Below are 17,959 nucleotides of genomic sequence, written 5' to 3'. Positions count from 1 at the left end.
TAGACAACTTTATTAATATGAATAAAAACATGCATCTCCCATAGAAGTCACAAAAATAAAATGAAATAAAATTATGTCATCGTATTAATATGTGAGTATAAATATAGGTCTCGTAGAAATTATCAAAAAATAGATAAAACTATATTAATATATGAGTAAAAATATATGTCTCGTATAAAATATAAAAGCAATGTGTAATAAATAGGGTATAATAATTATAATAATATTCTTGTCAAAAAATAATTATAATATTATTTTAATAAATTTGATATTAAAAGCCAAAATTTTGATATGAAATGACAAAATTTATCCCTAGTTAAATGAGTTGTCAAGAAAGGAGAATGGGTAGAAATGGTATTTTATAGGTATCTTATTTTACTATACATGATAATAATAATTGACCATCTCTCATAACTGCATTGATGGTTACTTGCTTGTTGGTCAAAAGAATGGAATTGTTTTGCATGAGTACTATGTCAAATTGTTCAATAAAATTATATCAAGTAGTTTAAATAAAAACACAAGAGAGTCAAAATAAATCAGGTTGCTCGCTTAAGTGACCACATTTTTAGCTAGTGTCTAGATTCTGGTAAACATTTCAGATTGTATAGACCACATATTAATCAATGATATGCTATAAGCATTTTCTCGTAAAAAAAAAAAAGAGTGAAAGAAGAATTCAAGGAAAGAAATGGGGAATTTATGAGTTGAGTGTTTCCTTTGTTTGTGTTTGCACGATATTGTAGATTTGAAGTTATAATTGAGAACAAAGGAGTTTAATGACAAATTAACATGCACTTGACAATATAAAATAATTTTACACCATCATCAAATAGAAACTTACTGTCTTGCCATGTAGGCATATTTTGTAGAGTTTTATTTGTATGCACTGTCAGTGTAATTTTTTTTTACACATGCATTTAATGATGTATTGCTACATCATTTAATAAATATGACACATCATGTGTTTTTAAACACCATACATGATGTGTTGATATATTATTGGACGGATGTGTAAAATAACTTTACACTGATATAAATTAACCATCTTTTAAAAACAATTAATTAATACCACATACTCTATTCTTATTTGACATTAATTTACAGCAACAATACATATATTTTTTCTCAAAAAATAATAGTATTTTTTACTAATATTATACTCATTTGTATTTAAATTTTCATAGGATTTAAATTAGGGTTCTGCTAACATGTGCCCTAAGGGCACATTTTAAGGTGCATTTAATTAACTAATATCTCATTTAATTTATTTCAAAAATAGAAATAATCAATTTTATTAATTAAAAGACATGGTTCACTATATTTATTACCCTTTTAAGAAAATTGCATAGACAAAATATAATACTTGCCTAATTAAAAAAAAAAAATTACTTGCCAAATACTTGATGTGTGATCACGCGCTTGGTCAAATTTTTTTACTACAAAACTTTTCTTTTTAAGTGAAAACAAATTATAGTAAGTATTATAAAATTCTAAAATATATTAGCAATTCAAAAGTTAAAATAGTACTAACAATTGTTACCATTACAACATAATACTATAATACTCGATTTTGTTCACCGAAAAAAAAAACAAAAAACACAAGTTAGCATAAATCAAGTATTACCTGGAGTACTATAAGCCCGATTGTTAACAAACCAAGAAAAAATTGGATGCATATAATTATGGTCGTATTACCATCCGCGTGATCATAAATCAAATTTGGCAGTATATCATATTTTGCATTTTCAATTCTTTTAAATAGGTAATAAATATAGTGAACTATATCTTTTAATTAATAAAGTTGATTATTGCTATTTTTGAAATAAATTAAGTGGGATATTAGTTCATTAAATGCACCTTAAAATGTGCCCTTGGGGCACATGTTAGCATTTGCCTTTAAATTATATACACGTGTGGCGATACACCATTAAATTACAGTAACGATGCTTCATGGTATTGTCTCTAGTTGTTGCAAAGTGGCTTGGATATGGATTTCCTGATGTGTCTTTGAGTAGTATAGGAGATATATTATAAATGTTCATTAGTGAGATTGAGAGTGTAAACCCTTTATAAACGTTCGTTAGTGAGATTGAGAGTGTAAACCCTATATAATGTGGAATCTTTGGTGCTATAATCGATGGTGTCGACTACTGTTTCAGCTGTTTTTGCTCAACTGCATATCTCACAACGAGCATTCAAAACATTGTTTCCGCCGCTTAGTTCGGCCAACTCTTGAAGTCTGTTGGCAGAATGATGACAACATGCAATGGTTCTCAACGTGGATGACAATACTTTAACTAACCAAGTAAAATAAGTGTTCCATTTTTTCTAATCCGAATTGATCAATCCGAACTGGAGCAGTTTTAAGAACCAGAACAGAAGCTCTCTAATCAAACAGGGTCATATGATTCCAACTGTCTTTTGATTTTGCTAACACAGATCCCTTACAAAACAATAACCAATTTTACAAAATAAAAATTACTTGAAATTAATTTATCCAAATACACTATAAAAGACCAACCTGAAAGTAGCAAGGAACACCATGAAAATATCCTGTATTCACTATCAAGTAATGTGTGAATGTACCAAACTACTTCCGGTCCTCAATTAACTTAATATAATGCATAAAGAAAACTCATCCATACTACATAACTGTATTCATTGTCACAATGAAGTAAACTAAAATTTTCATAATTTACTAGAACTATACCTAGGTGAGAAAACCTGTAAGAACTTAAACATAAAAATAAATGTGTGGTCAGTTCCAAATTGTGAACCTCTCCATCTTACATGGCAGGGGCATACAATCATCGACTTGCATGAAAAGCCAATTTTGCAGAGATGTCCATGTCCAACCTAATAAGACTTGAGATCTCTCAGTCGTACAACTTGGAGTGAGGGAGATAAATTTGATTCCTGTATTATGCCAATTCCTATTCTATAAATTGCATGGCAGATATGTACAGAGGAGATTTTGAGACCGTTGTCATTTGAAAGAATCACGATGAATAAGGGCTCTGGCCGTGAAATCCTGATCTTGAAGAAGTAAAAGAAGATCTCGAAGAATTAAGAGGCTCGGCTATTGAGAAGAAAAACAAATTGTGGTCATATATGATGTCAAAACAAAATTAATTCAGCAACACAAAGTCAAATAAAAAACGAGAAAAACTCACGACTAATGCTCAAGAGACCATAAATGGAAAATAATTAGCAGAATACAACTATATATAATCCATTAAAATTGCAAACAACGATGGACAAGTAATAAGGTAGACGTACATGTATGTATTTTAAGAAGTTTTGGGTTCAAAAGCCTCAAAACAAGACTTCCAGAAGTCACAGATGAAGGAAAACTACAGATTTTTAAGTGTACGCCCTACAAGGTCATGCTCGTGAATACTTGAAAACAAGAGAAATGGCCAAAAAAAAACTATTTCAAATTTTTAATGAGACGAGACCCTTGAACTATTTGATTCCAAAATTGGGTGGTTCATATGTTTGAGAATGACATTATATAAAGCTTGTTGTATAAGAAGGAAACCTAATGTAACAATTTTTTCTGTAATTATTGAAAAAATATATACTCAAGATAGACCAATTTAAATGAAAAAATAAGCCCAAACACCAATACTGTACCCATGATAAAATGACATAATTTTAATAGTCAAACTTGCCTTCTTCATCCTCCTCTCCATTTTGGCTTGTAAAGAATGGGGTAAGATAGTTTCTATCTAATGCCGTAAAAGATGCAGCACTGCAATAAATAAGTGAAGTGAAATTAGCAGTGGCAACATCATTGAGGTAAAAGTTTGGTAAACAGATTTGAATGGGACAGAACATAACATGTGTCAGCTCTATGATTGATAAAATTCAAGAACATGTATGTGCGCATGCACACATATTTGACAATGTAGTAGTTTCAAAATACCTCTTGTGTAATTCTTTTAGCTTCATCTTTATTTTGTTCCCAGACGACGACGATTCTTCCTCCTCCTCCTCGTATGAAGGAGCAACATAACCATTGTTCCCCCCGTAATTCTTGCAAAGGAAACGGAAATATTAGTTGAAATAGAAACAGACAAGAGACACATGAAGTAGATTCATTAAGTTAAATATTATCCATTGTCAGGAATCAGAATCAATGGGACCGTCAAAATTTAGTTTTTCAAAGTGGAAGTTAACACCATTTGAGAACAAAAACTTCTAACAGAACATGGGTTCTTAAAATTAAAAATCACAGTGATGGGTAGGTTGTTGAAGTATGTTTATCCCTGCTATCAGGCGATCACGGGACAATTATATGAAATACTTAATTCAGAGTTGGGAATTATGATACCTAAATCCTATTTTAGCCAGACGGGCCAGTCATCAACCTCTACTTCATAGGCTAGGACTTTTTGAATGTTTCTCTAATTGAATGGTTGAAAACATTATATTTAGATGCAGTTCAAAAACATAACCACAAGCTCAACCACATGCTTCAACTTCTTTCTGCAGCAAATATAGCCTAATTATTTGTATCAAAATAATTTTTGCACACGAAAGGAAATGCTATTTCTGTACAACCTGGTCCCACTCCCACCCATACCTAAACACATCCCTTCTTGCATGCTTCTATTATTTAGGAAAGCAAAAGAAATTCATCTTGTGTGCTAAGACTATCACCAAAGTGAGTAAACCAAAATGAATTGTGCATGAGGACAGAGGTTACAATTAAATTACAATACTACTGAGTTACTACAAATGTTTCTCGATTAAAAAAAATAAAATGCATAACAATGCTTCAAATAAAATTAGAATAGAATAAATTAAACGACATTGGAAAAAAGTATTTGACTGGAGCACCAGCAATGTAAGGGCCCGCTTACTTTGTTTTCAATTTTTCATTTTCTGTTTTCAATAATATACACATGCTAGTGCATACATAATAAAGAAGATAGTATACAAAGTGACTTAGTGAGATGATATACACAGTCAAGAAGTATCATATTTGGAAATGATGAAAACGCTATAAAGTATGTTATTACTTCTTGCATCACTAATCTCCATTTTGGATAGCATTTCTCTGACTATACATACGAAGCGTATTTTATTGAAAACAGAATATGAAAATTTGAAAATAAAGTATATGAGCTCTAAGGTCCCAATTACTTTGTGAAAATATTTTTTATTTTCATTTTCTAAAATGCGTTGAGTTAACTTGCTAACAAATAGATAATAGACTCTTAAAGTGATCAATTGTGTGTATTTTTTGGAAACAATGAAATACATAATTCCTAACTAGCATTTGATCTTCTCTCCATCACAATGGTTCACTTCAAGAATCTCACACCTTCTTGTTAGCAAGTTAAAAATCAACACATGCTTCAATAAAAGACAACACATGTTTGTTACAGTTTCTCACTTCTTTCAAACATCCAACAATGACACCATAAGTCCATAAGTATCAATATCTCTTTAACAAGAACAATCACATTGTATGAAATGAATGAGATATAGCATCTTGGAGCAAGCCCAGATCATATTTGTATTTGGCAATTCATCTTCCAAAAACATTAACAACGGGTGTCGCTTCCAAGTGCAATTTCAAGGTAACAGTCATAAACAAGAACTTAGTACAGATATAACACACACAAGAAATAAACAAAAGTAAGTAGGTCTTAAATATGTCGTTTCTTGCAAAACTTACTGTGATGGGACCAACTGAAGCCAAAGAGCTATCGCTGTGAGTGTCACCACCTATGACCTCTAGAGCTTCCAGCATGTTACCTGTTGAACCACCAATCAGCAATACCTGAAACAAATAAATAAATTTTCATATTGATATTCCATGGCAGCAATGGTGATTAAACAAAATGTTTACCCAATTAGTAAATGGTACTTTATATTCTGTGACAACATATAATTTCCTTCATTTATAATTAAATCACTCTATACACACCCAAGTCTCTGTCTATCATCTAAGATTCCCAAATGGCACTTGTATTATAATCATACCAGAACTCCAGCAGCTCACGATCTCAAGAGGCGATTGCTTAAAATTGGATAAGGAGATCTTGTACTCTTTGTAAGGTTCTCACAAAGAGGTAAAGAATATATTAGGTTCCATTTACTGTGGAAACATTTTCTATTTTCATTTCTTAAAACTTGTTAATTTTACTTGCTAACAATAAGATACTAACTTTCACTCAAAAAAATTAAATAAATAAGATACTAACTTTTAATGTGAACAATAGTGTGCATTTTTTTGGAAACAATGAAAATGAAAAAAAATTGTTTTCATTATTTATAAAAATGCATCATCTCTAAATAACATTTCATCTTCCCTTTATCACAATGGATCATTTTAAGAGTCTCAAATCTTATTAGCAAGTTAAAATGAACATATATTTTAGAAAATGAAAATAGAAAATGTTTTCACAAAGTCAACGGGACCTTAGTTTAACAATTTCATTTATTTAGATGTAAAGTTAGAATGTTATTGATTTCTTCCACTACCTCATTTTTCCAATAGGTGTTAATCAAACCTTCTTCTGAATAAATCCACTCATGATCCCATATTTCCTTGTATGTCCACTTATCTATCTTAATATTGTCATACTCATTATACCCAGTTTTTACACTTATTGGCACATTGTGAATCAAAACAACATTTACAATTTATACAAAAAGTACAGCATGGCCATGTCCATTACAATACCCTCATATTGATTTTTATACTGATTAGTTTAATTAAAGAACGACAAGGATGTTCCTACCGTCAAAACAACTATTGCTGTAGTTGCAGTGAATATGGTCTGTCCATGTCCTTCTGGAAGATCATGAATTGATTGCAGAGCAAGGGCAAAGGCCATTGCCCCTCGAAGTCCTGTTTATGTTCACAAAGTGAAAAATTTAGACGCCACAATAAAGAAAAAGCCAAAGGAAAGAAGCAGTTTCTTTCATTAGCGGAACTAATCAAACTTTACACAGTAAAGTCAATGACTTGTGCTGACCGATTCCTTACCACTATACCAAAGAGCTTTCTGGTGTTTTGCAGGTATCTTTCGATGAGCAGGTCTGACCAGATTGACCAGGTAAGCACAAGAGAAGACATTTGCAGCTCTACATGAAATCACCCAAGAATCTTGTCAACTTCCAAGTGAAATGTGAAAGCAAAGTATAAAATTAGCAAGTACTACTCCGGTCTCAAATATATGAGAAATAAATTAGTCATATTAGGTGGTCCAAATTATAAGCAAAATCGAACTACTTTCACTTTATTTTAATACTACATAAAATGCCCTTTAACGAAACAATTTCTCATAGAAAATTAAATGAGAAGAAAGGATAGTTTGAGAAATGCAGTTAGTTTTTTTATTACAACAAGAAAATTAAATGAAGTTAACCACTATTCTTAATATGTGCATAGTTGATTAGTTTTGCTTATAATCGAGACCACAGAGACCACATGCTAATCTTTATCCAAAAAGCCTGAAATAAACATGAGTCATTGTAATCAAGACTTGTAATGATAGCAATCTGTGCAAATACCTTGCAATTATAATGAATATCTGAAGTGATTATCAACAAGTTAAGGGAAAAGAACAAAGAAGAACATGAGATGCGTAACTAATAGAAATCACAACATTTGAATATTATAGGAAAAAAGAAAGGATACAATGGAGAAGAATATAAATCCAACATGAGACCAGCTATGTTTTTCCATAGCAATGTCAAAGCCCATGTATATAAATCTGTAAGAGACAAAAGGTGTTTACACATCATTTAGCGGTAATGTTTGAACACACGGGAAAATACTGTAAAAGAAATCATTCTTACATAAATGTTTCTGCTAATGATGATATCAACTCAAAAAAGGCAGAGACAAATCTTTGAGAACTTTGTGACAAATTTGAATACGCATAGTGCTTCATGACCTAAAACAAAACACCAAAATAGTTATCACAATGTTTTGATACAGACATCAAATAACCCAGAAAAATGCCACATGCACTTACAATTCCTGTGAATAATATTGATACAATACCGGACAAACCAAGGCCTTCAGACAACATGTACCTGAAAAATTAAATAGTTTACATTGATTTGCACCATGAGTGGAAGAACATACAAAAACTTTATGAAAAAGTTATCAACAAATGGTCCGTGAAGATTTCTTACGAGAAATAAGGGAACAGAACAAAAAGACAGCTCTCCAAGTTCTGAAGGCTGGATATAATCATAAAATTCTTCTGATCAGTATTTTCCACATGTAATGTGAATCATCAAACAACAAATCTCTTTTGAAAAAACTGATATTTGATACTTACTTGTCAATATCCAAGCCTGCATACTTAAATAGGTTCTGGCAGTCAAGGTTTTACAAAAAAAAAAGCTTGAATTTTAAATTTCTAAAGAGGTATACTGCAGATACGTAGGACAATAGTGGATTTTAAAGGATATCAAAGCAGATGTAAACCCAACTCCAACACCTGCAGAGACACCAAAAGAATCGCAATTATAACTTTAGAAAACTGAAAATATATATATAATAATTCATGACAAAACACAATAGCATCTAAGAGTAAGACTCTAATACAGCCAAAACAGAATAAAGCTAGTGAGGCTCTCCCCTCCTTCGCCCTAATAAAGCCAAAACAGAATAAAGCTAAAAGACTGACCTGTAGACAAAGACCCAACAAAAGTCTCCAAAAATCTAACAACCACCATGAAGAAATTTTGTCCAGATGGATTATTTCTAACCAATGACATTGTCCTGCAAAATAAGTGCTTGGGTTAAAATTGAACTTCAATGATACTTGGGCTATTTCAGATAAGCATAAGATACTTCAGAAGTTTAGGTACCTGTACAAAGAAATTGCCATCTGCCCATAGTGCAAGAGGGGGGTCAGGACAAAAGAAATAACACATAAAAAAGGGAAATATAAAGAACAACATCGTCCTTAGCACCATCCATCTTCAAATCACGTCTGAACTCAAACGATAAAAAAGAAAGGCTGTAGCAGAGAAACTTACTGCATCATTCAAAACAGATTCTCCAAAAACCAAAGCATATAGATTGACATCTGTGCCCAGCTCCTGCAAAGCGGGCAAATTTCCAAGTTCAGAATGAAGTGAACCAGATGCTGTATAGTAATTACTACAGACATAAGACTCATAATTGAAGTGGGACCTCGACGCAACCATTGGAGTTGCAGTCATGTGGAAGGCCACGGGTTTGAATATTTAAATCAACGTCTTGCAAATGGAAGGTAAGGTTTCCTACAATATATCCACAATATGTTCAACAATTCCTAGTAGGACATTGCCATAGAAAGTTTAAAGCACCAGGTTGTCCTTTTTTGGTAATACTAAAATTGCCGTGGAGAACAAAGCAGATGTGTGTAGATAGAAGGTTGGGAAAGTAACCCCTCAAAAAAGTGTGAATCATAAATAGTTGATTTCATCCAATTCATGATAAGCTATGAATCACAGATGCTTCTCCTTCATGCGGTTGCGGGGTTTTAATGTCAAACATGTTTCTCTGACACTAGAAGTTTGTTTTTTAAATAAAAAAATGAGAGATTTCTACTCAATAATAACTACATTTTCTATGTCAGTCCTTCCTCTTCACATCCTTCTAACCCAAACATGTATATCATGTTCTCCACTGATACACTATTTGTGTGCGCACGCGTGTACACGTGTCTTATGTCATGTCGTATACTTTAGACATAGCCCATATCGGTGTGTCCCCGTTATATCTATGTTGGTGCTTTGTAGATTATGAGTTAATAACATAGCAAATTAGAGTTTTGAAAAACATGGGTTTACCGATCAAAGCTTTACATCTTTTTCCCAGTCACAATCATTAGTAACATTACAAAACTATTTTCTGGAACGATATTTTTGTCATTTAGTAGTAATATTAGAAAAGCTTATGAACACCTAATCTCAATGTTCAACTCTGCAAAATATGTAGCAGCTGAAGCATGGGCAATGAACAAACACGTATAGATTTTGGGAAGGTAACGAGTCCTGCTGCCTATTCAGTATTAACACTCCATGGCCGTTGTTTTAGACATGTATAATGGGTTCACAGGCATTATCGTAACCTAGGAAGTCATAGCAAGAACACTTATGTGGACTAACAGGGTATGTATAGATATAGATGAATAATAAAAAAGAAAAAAGTTGTAAATCACCTGGAATATGGACAAAACAGTAACAGGATCGGTTGCTGATATAAGAGCACCAAACATCAGGCACTCAACAAAAGGTAGTTTATACATGAGGAAGACCAACCCACCAACATAACTACATCACATAGGACAAAATCAGAATCACTGGATTGAAAATCTTAATAAACCATACCACTATAATGTGTTATGCATACTTAGGGATGAAAAAGAAAACTTACACCAAGACACCCGTTACAATTGAAGCTAGAAAGGTACCAAATATAGCAAATGTCACAATTGCACCAAAATTTGAGAAAAAAGGTTTCTGCAAAAAGCCACATTACCACAAAGTCAAAAGACCTCTCCAAAAGAACAAAACACTATAACTCTACAGAAGAGAAAAAACTATGCAGAGACTTACAGGTGCAAGACTGAAACCAGACTGAGTAAACATAGGAATCAAGGAAACAAACACATGATGAAATAAATGACCACATAAACTAATCAACCAATATACATAAATTAAAGAGTTTAACAAGCATGCACTGATAGTGTAAACGATTTTTACTATGTCATCAAATAAAAAACCATCAATCTGCCATCTCATACAGCTAATTTTAAAATAAATCTTTGTGATTTGGCAGAATACAAAATGTTCATTAAATGATAGTGTAAAACTATTTTACATTGTCGGTGTATCTTCTATTTTCTCTAACTTCCAACAATATATTCCGCCAAATCACCCTACTACACCCCACTCTAATGATATGATGTGGAGGAATTATTGATTCCTACTAGACATTCGTGTAAAAATATTTTACACTGACGTAGCATGTCCATTAAACTCGATAATTAATTAGTTAATAATAACAGTGTTAATAAGGATATAATATGATCGGAGGCAACAGGAATAGGAAAAAAAACTCCTCGTGAAAATTGAACCAAGCCCTGTAGAAAAAACAAACTTAGAAGTTAAACAGAGGAATATAAAAAACAGAGAAAACAAAAAATTAAAAGAGAATGTAAATAAAAAAAAAACCTGATATTAGTTTCAGTATCTGAAATATTAGCTAAAACACCAACAATTAACCCTGCAAAGTGAAAAAAATATAATTTAGGTTAGAAATTGAAAGTGAAGAAAACACGAATTCGTGATGCAAGGAAGAAGAAAGAAATAGAACCTATGAGAAGAGAAGCACTGGCTTCAGGAATGATGTAAATCTTTTTGCGACGGAGAACATGACCGAGAACGAAGGATAAAACTAACATCATGATCTGAAGAAGGATTCCGACGCCGGCGGCTTGTTGTTCTTTGCCTGGAGGTGCTCGATGAGCATCGGCCGGAGAAATTTCATTCTCCGAGCCCATTCTGGTGGTTTACGGTGGAAGAATTTGATTCGATTCGATTGTTCTGTTATGTTCTTCACAGAATGATGATACTGTGTTTATTTTTTATTTTCTGCTTCGATTAATATTTTACGTAATTGATGATGATGATGATGTGAATGTGATTCTAACTAAAAATTAAATTTAATTTAGTTATATCTCTCTTTCCTTTTTTTACCTTTCAATTCTGTTTCTTGTCGACTCTCTAACTTCAACACGGAAACTCTAGTTCTAGCTCTTTTTCCTTTTTAAATATTAAATTTTTATTTATTTTTACTTAATTAAATTTTTATATTGTTAAATAACAAAAATTTATATCTAGATAACTTTAACGAAAGAATTTGAATTAAAATTCTGCATTGTTAAAAAAAAAAAGAATTTAAATTCTGCTTGAAACAATTTTTTATTATATATTACAATTGAATTTTAAATTATAACAGTTTAGTGGATTGATTATTAAATTCTACTGGTTTTTTTCTAAAATTGTAAATTACGTGGAATAGTTATTAAATTCTACTAGTGTATTTTTATGTTTTACAATTAGCTATTTCGATAAAAATAAATAAATAAACAAGTGTGCCTCTTTTTTTATTTTGAGAAATTAGTGTGAACATAAAATAAATAAATAAATAAATAGTTAGGGGTGAGAAATTTGAATAATATGTATTGATCCTAAATTTCAATTTTTATTGACAATGTTATTATAAAATATAAAAAATAAACAAATGAGCCAATTTTGTCTTAGTTTTGGCAGGGAGTGGAAGCCATCCACTTTTCTACATTTTTTTAAGTAGAAAATGTACTTTTGACTTTTCATCAAAGTGTGTGTTTGTCCATATTCATACGTAGGTGCTACTATCATAGGTTTTTGACTATCTCAAAGCCTAAAATCTTTTACCAGTAAAAGGAAGGTTGAATTGCTCATAGGCCTTCATTGTGATGATGTGGCACCTCTAAAAAAACTCCATATTTTTATTGAAAATTTACCAACTTCTCTTAATTATTATTAAAAATATCTAAAATAAAATTTATCCTCCACAAATTAAATTTCATGTCTAATGATTAATACATGAATAGAAAAAGAAATCCCCATAATTCCAAAAGACTATATTTTGGCATATATAAAATGATAAATATGGATTAATAGAAAACGTAAATGACTAAATAATTAAGTGTAACCTAAATATTCATATACTTGCCCAAATAAAAAACTTAATTCGTATATATGGATCAATAAAACATTCATACGTAAAAACCAAAAAAATATATCCATATGTCACTAAAATATGTACATATAAATTATATGTATATATAATTTTTAGTATTGTTATTAAATATATATAATCTAATTTTCTAAAAAAGCCCAAGATAAATCATATTAATATATTATTACACATTGCAAGAGGTTAAATCAACAATCAAACGATTAGCTTATCAAAAAAAAAAAATCAAACGATTAATTACAAGGGATAAAAACAATTATGATTGACCCTTAGGTATTCATATGATGCAACTATAACTGCAAAATTATTATTATTATATTATACAATTAACCCTCATGATTGTTGGAGTTCCTTTCAATAATTATAAATAAAAAAAAAACTGTATGTTTTACCACAATGGTCTTTATAAATATTGATACTCACATATCACTACTTGTCCATGGTCTCATATTTTGTAATCTTATTTTTTTCTTTTTTGTGTTTTCTAACCTTCTTTATAGTAATTTCATCAAGTCATGTCTATTCTTGAGTAAATCAACTACACTATCTTATTGTTTCAAGGAAAAATGTAATTCTATTTTCAAATGTATTTTCCTCATTGTTTTTGGGATAGGTTCTTTTTTTTCTTTCAAATATAGCAATGAAATGTATATTCAAGAATAACATTGCGACAATGAAAAATATATATAACTGCAATTTCTTAACTTTTTTTAGTGGTACTTGGTTTTAATAGAGAAGATTTGGAAATGTAATACAAGTTGGTCGTATGAAGCAAATTTGGAAGAATTTAATCTCTACTTGGTTAGAGGTGTTTTCATATGCTTAATCATCTTGGTTAGGATTCAAATAAGTGGATTGGGCTGGTACGAAGGTTTTCAAGTTTGCAATTGAGCTAAGTTGTATTTTAATTTCTTTATTACTTTTAGAATAAACTCATTTAAGTCACTAAGAAAAATCGTAAGATTCAATTTAGTTTCTAAGACAAATATTTTGTTTGATTGATGAAGGAAAAGTGGCGTAGCAATTTAGTCACTACTTTACAATTTATACTTTTTTATTACACCAACATTTTAACTACTAATTTTGATATTCCATTGCTTAAAAAGACACATAAAATTAAAGATGCAGACAAATTAAAGAGATGATAGTGGCATAAACCTCACTAAGAAAAATAAAATTAAACCAAAATAGAAAAGAAAAAGAATTAAGCATATGGTGAAAATGATAAACAAAACCACTAGCTAAATAATTCTGACAAATAAAAGGCAAAGAAATCTTAATAAGTAATATAAAATGTTATATTATATTTATCTATTTTATTATTTAAATTATTCTCTAAGCATAATAGTATTTAGGAGATAAGATATTATAGTTATGAGTGAGTACATAGTGAGATAGTCTTAAGAATATGATGACATGTTGAATGTTAAATTCTTTTTGTACTTTCGAACAGGTGGAGGGTGTTGAAGCCCTAGATTTAGACCCCCAAAAATAATTTTTTTGGTAAAGGATTTAGGCCCCAAATTTTTTTTATCACCTTTATACTGTAAGAAAAGTTTACAATCTCTATTAAAAAACATTTTCATCATCTCTTTTAATTAAATTAAATCATTTTAATTTTAATTATCAATATATCAAATTATCACTATATAACTTCTTACACAAGGGACCAACTAACTAAAATGAAAAATTAAATTAAAAGGGACCAACTAATATATAAGATTTATATAACCACAAAATATTCATGACTATTGAAATTCTTTCAATACTAATAAAAAAAACGTGTGTCTCTCTTCATTGCATAGTTAATTGGTTCCTAAATGAAAAATTTAATTAAAAGAGACCAATATAACCACAAAATATATTCTTTCAATACTAAGAAAGAAAAAAAAAAGTGTCTAAGACTATTGGAATTCTCTTCATTTCATAGTTAATTGGTCCCTAAATGACAAATGAAAAATTTAATTAAAAGGGACCAACTATCGATATCGATTTATACATATCCATTAGAATTATCAAAAATTGGATAGATTTTCAAAAGAAATTAGATGTGGCACTCTATAAAAAAAGTTTACAATCTCTATTAAAACTTTTTCATATTTCATATAATAGAGTTACTCTAATAATAAATAATAAACAATAATAATATATTAAAAAAAAACTAACACAATTTATTGTTGTTGAATTGAGACAAAAATTAATTGCAAGCAATGAAAGGTGGAACGATGCATCATGTTATTGTTTTATTAATTGCATTGCAATATATTATTAAAATATATATTGTATGTTACAATTCCCTATTAATGCAATTGAAAACAAAGAATTCTTCGAGACACTAATATTGAATATGTAAATTTAGCTAATTATCAAACACAAGCTCTATATAAAGTTAACCCAAAAGCTAATTATCACCACCATATTGAATATGTAAATTTACATTTAAGTCTAGCTTCTATGTTTTAACAAAATTTTAATTTATCTATCTCATGGCAAAAACTCTATGGTTTCTTTGTCTGACATCTCCATGAGAAAAAGTTATGCATCTTCACCTTCCATATGTTAAAGTTACACATTATAGTCTCTTGAATTGATTTAAAAGCTATCGTGTGCATATATATAGTTACATCATAAGTATATTGGTTTTTGTCCTTGGTAGGTGATGGTGTCTAACCTCTTAGAATATCAGGTATGTCTACATGTGATTGATTAAGAAATTGATATACATATATGTGATAGTTGTCTATTAATATGTTTGTAAATTGGAATTTTTCTACTACTCTGAGTTTAGAACATCTCTAATAATTTTTTATATTTCTTTTTTAGGTTGGATATTTTTTTAAATATCAACCGGTGTTTTGTTCGATGATTAATTAAACTTTGAGTTGAATCGATTAATATGAATATGACTATTTTTTCATGTGAAGGAGGAGAACAGGATAAAACATACTTCTATTTTTGCTTACGTTGCATCCTTGCTCCTTATAAAGCCTATGAAATGACACCTCATGTAAGGATATGTATTTAACTCTAATGGGAGTAGAGCTGTAAAAAGGGCCTTAAGGGGCCGGCCCTTTAAGGGGCGGACCCACTTATTCCTGATTATTAATTTTATTTAAATTTTAAACAATTTTTCTAGTGTCGTGAACTTATTCTCGTTTTCTTCAATCAGCACTGTCCACGATCGGCACCCTAAAAAAACTGTGTTTAAAATTTAAATAAAATTAATAATCAGGAATAAGTGGGTCCGCCCCTTAAAGGGCCGGCCCCTTAAGGCCCTTTTTACAGCTCTAAATGGGAGTTTGTAAACCATCATTTTTTTTATTGATATAATGTTTGTAATTAGACAACTTTTCTTTTTCATTTATTATTTTATTAGTCTAATGTTTTAGCTTATTTGTTTCTTATTTTCTTTTTCATTTATTATTTTATATAAGGTAGAAGATTTGTATAAAAAATTGTTGATTAATAGGAATATAATTATTTTTTTTCATGTGACTAAGTTGAAGAGGATAAAAGAGACTTCTATTTATTGATTTTGAAGTGCCTTAAAATTTATATAGATCGAGGGTATATTGATGTTGGAGACATTCAATTAAAAGAGGACAATCCAAATAATTTAGAAATATAAATATGTGTCTCATTTTTAAATATTATATTGTCTACAATGTGTAGGTGATCTACTTGATCTCGATCAAGAGAAATATAGAAATAAAAGCAAAGTAGAAATTAAAATAAGTTTTTTTTTTTGTAGTTGACACCCAAGTCATGCGGTTCTTATAATTGTAATACATGCAAGAAGTATATTGATTCAACTTGACTTAGAGGTTGTCCAAATATATAATCTTCATGCATTTATCGTATAACATTTGCCTAATCCTAGATGGTTCAATATGAATATATATGAATTTTAATAGACGGTCCTATTTTAATCTACGCATGTCATCTTATTCTTACAACCATAAAATGAATCGATGAAAAGAATTGTGCTAAATACTTTTTCCTCCCACTTAGAATTGTACTAAAAGTTTTCTAAATTAAATTAAAAAAAGACAAAAATTATTAAATAAAAATTGTTGATGCTCATTTGTCAAAATAAATTTTAAAAATTATTAAAACCGTAGATGTTAAAATATATTTACATATATTTAGAAAATATAATCACACATATATTTAAACATATTTACACACAACTAAAATTCACCAATAATTCAAAAATTATTAATTTAATTTACATAATAATATAATTTTTTGGATAAATTAAGTACATATTCTAAAAGATTGTTTACGTTACGGCTGAAAATAAAATAGTGGAATATTTATAAGAATAAGATGACATTTCTTTAAGCAAATAAGAAGATGACACATGTTAAATCTTAAATTCATCTATAAGACTTTATTTACCTTAACCAAATAACTAAACCTAAATTCAAATATATAAAATCTTCGTCCAAACTTATATATTAACAACAACAAATATTTGAGTTTATATAATATAATAAGAAAAATAAAATAAATGTTCAATAAAATATTAAATAAGAGGGACAAAAACTAACAATAATTTTGAAGAGACACAAACCTCGCCAATAAAAAGAAAAACAAACCAAAAACAAAAGGACCAAGCAAAATAAAATGTCAACCAAACAATAGACTAAAAAATTGGGACTAATAAAGTTGGAATAAAATTTCACCAAGTGAATAGTGAGAATAAACTCCAAGAGAACGAGAGATGAGTAAGTAGATAAGCTATTTGGAACCTTAAATTGCATATAACGTAGTAAGCAAATACACTATTTGATACATAATTTTCAAAAAATGAGATCACGCGGAACAAATAGGCAAAGCCACCATATATGAATCATATTCTATAATCAAAACTTATTTTAACATTTCTCATGAGCAATATTGTCTACAAGTATAATTAGGTATGCCTCCAACTCTTATTGAAAATAATAAAATAAGGAATACATCAAAAATAAAAAACAAAGTGACATTTGATTATAAAATTGCAACTCATATAAAGAAAACTAAAATCTTATATGATTACACTAATAAAATAAAAAATGATACATCCTTTCAAACTTATGAAATATTATAAGAGATTTATTACATTAAACTATAAACAAACTATGATATAATAAAAAATCTAATATTTCTAAACAACCTTTTTTTACTCATATACTAATA

The 17,959-nt window shown here is 29.7% G+C and overlaps 1 protein-coding gene across 1 annotated transcript; it reads right to left on the bottom strand.

The window, feature by feature from the left end:
* Nucleotides 1–2,408: 2,408 nt before the first annotated feature.
* LOC123897474 (sodium/hydrogen exchanger 6-like) lies at nt 2,409–11,741 on the bottom strand. The gene is made up of 22 exons (XM_045948130.1): nt 11,348–11,741; nt 11,206–11,257; nt 11,055–11,114; nt 10,588–10,612; nt 10,406–10,491; nt 10,191–10,302; nt 9,022–9,084; nt 8,851–8,870; nt 8,667–8,761; nt 8,449–8,477; nt 8,316–8,347; nt 8,167–8,214; nt 8,004–8,064; nt 7,825–7,922; nt 7,664–7,739; nt 7,537–7,556; nt 7,010–7,107; nt 6,762–6,871; nt 5,693–5,797; nt 3,932–4,041; nt 3,678–3,757; nt 2,409–3,082 (listed from the first exon to the last, which is right to left on the bottom strand). The coding sequence occupies exons 1-22, from the start codon at nt 11,532–11,534 to the stop codon at nt 3,003–3,005; spliced, it is 1,647 nt and encodes a 548-aa protein (XP_045804086.1). The 5' UTR covers nt 11,535–11,741; the 3' UTR covers nt 2,409–3,002.
* Nucleotides 11,742–17,959: the final 6,218 nt, after the last annotated feature.

The sequence above is a fragment of the Trifolium pratense genome, linkage group LG7 (genome assembly GCF_020283565.1).
Source record: "Trifolium pratense cultivar HEN17-A07 linkage group LG7, ARS_RC_1.1, whole genome shotgun sequence".
Classification (NCBI taxonomy): domain Eukaryota; kingdom Viridiplantae; phylum Streptophyta; class Magnoliopsida; order Fabales; family Fabaceae; genus Trifolium; species Trifolium pratense.
This window is presented reverse-complemented; position numbering and strand designations above follow the sequence as displayed.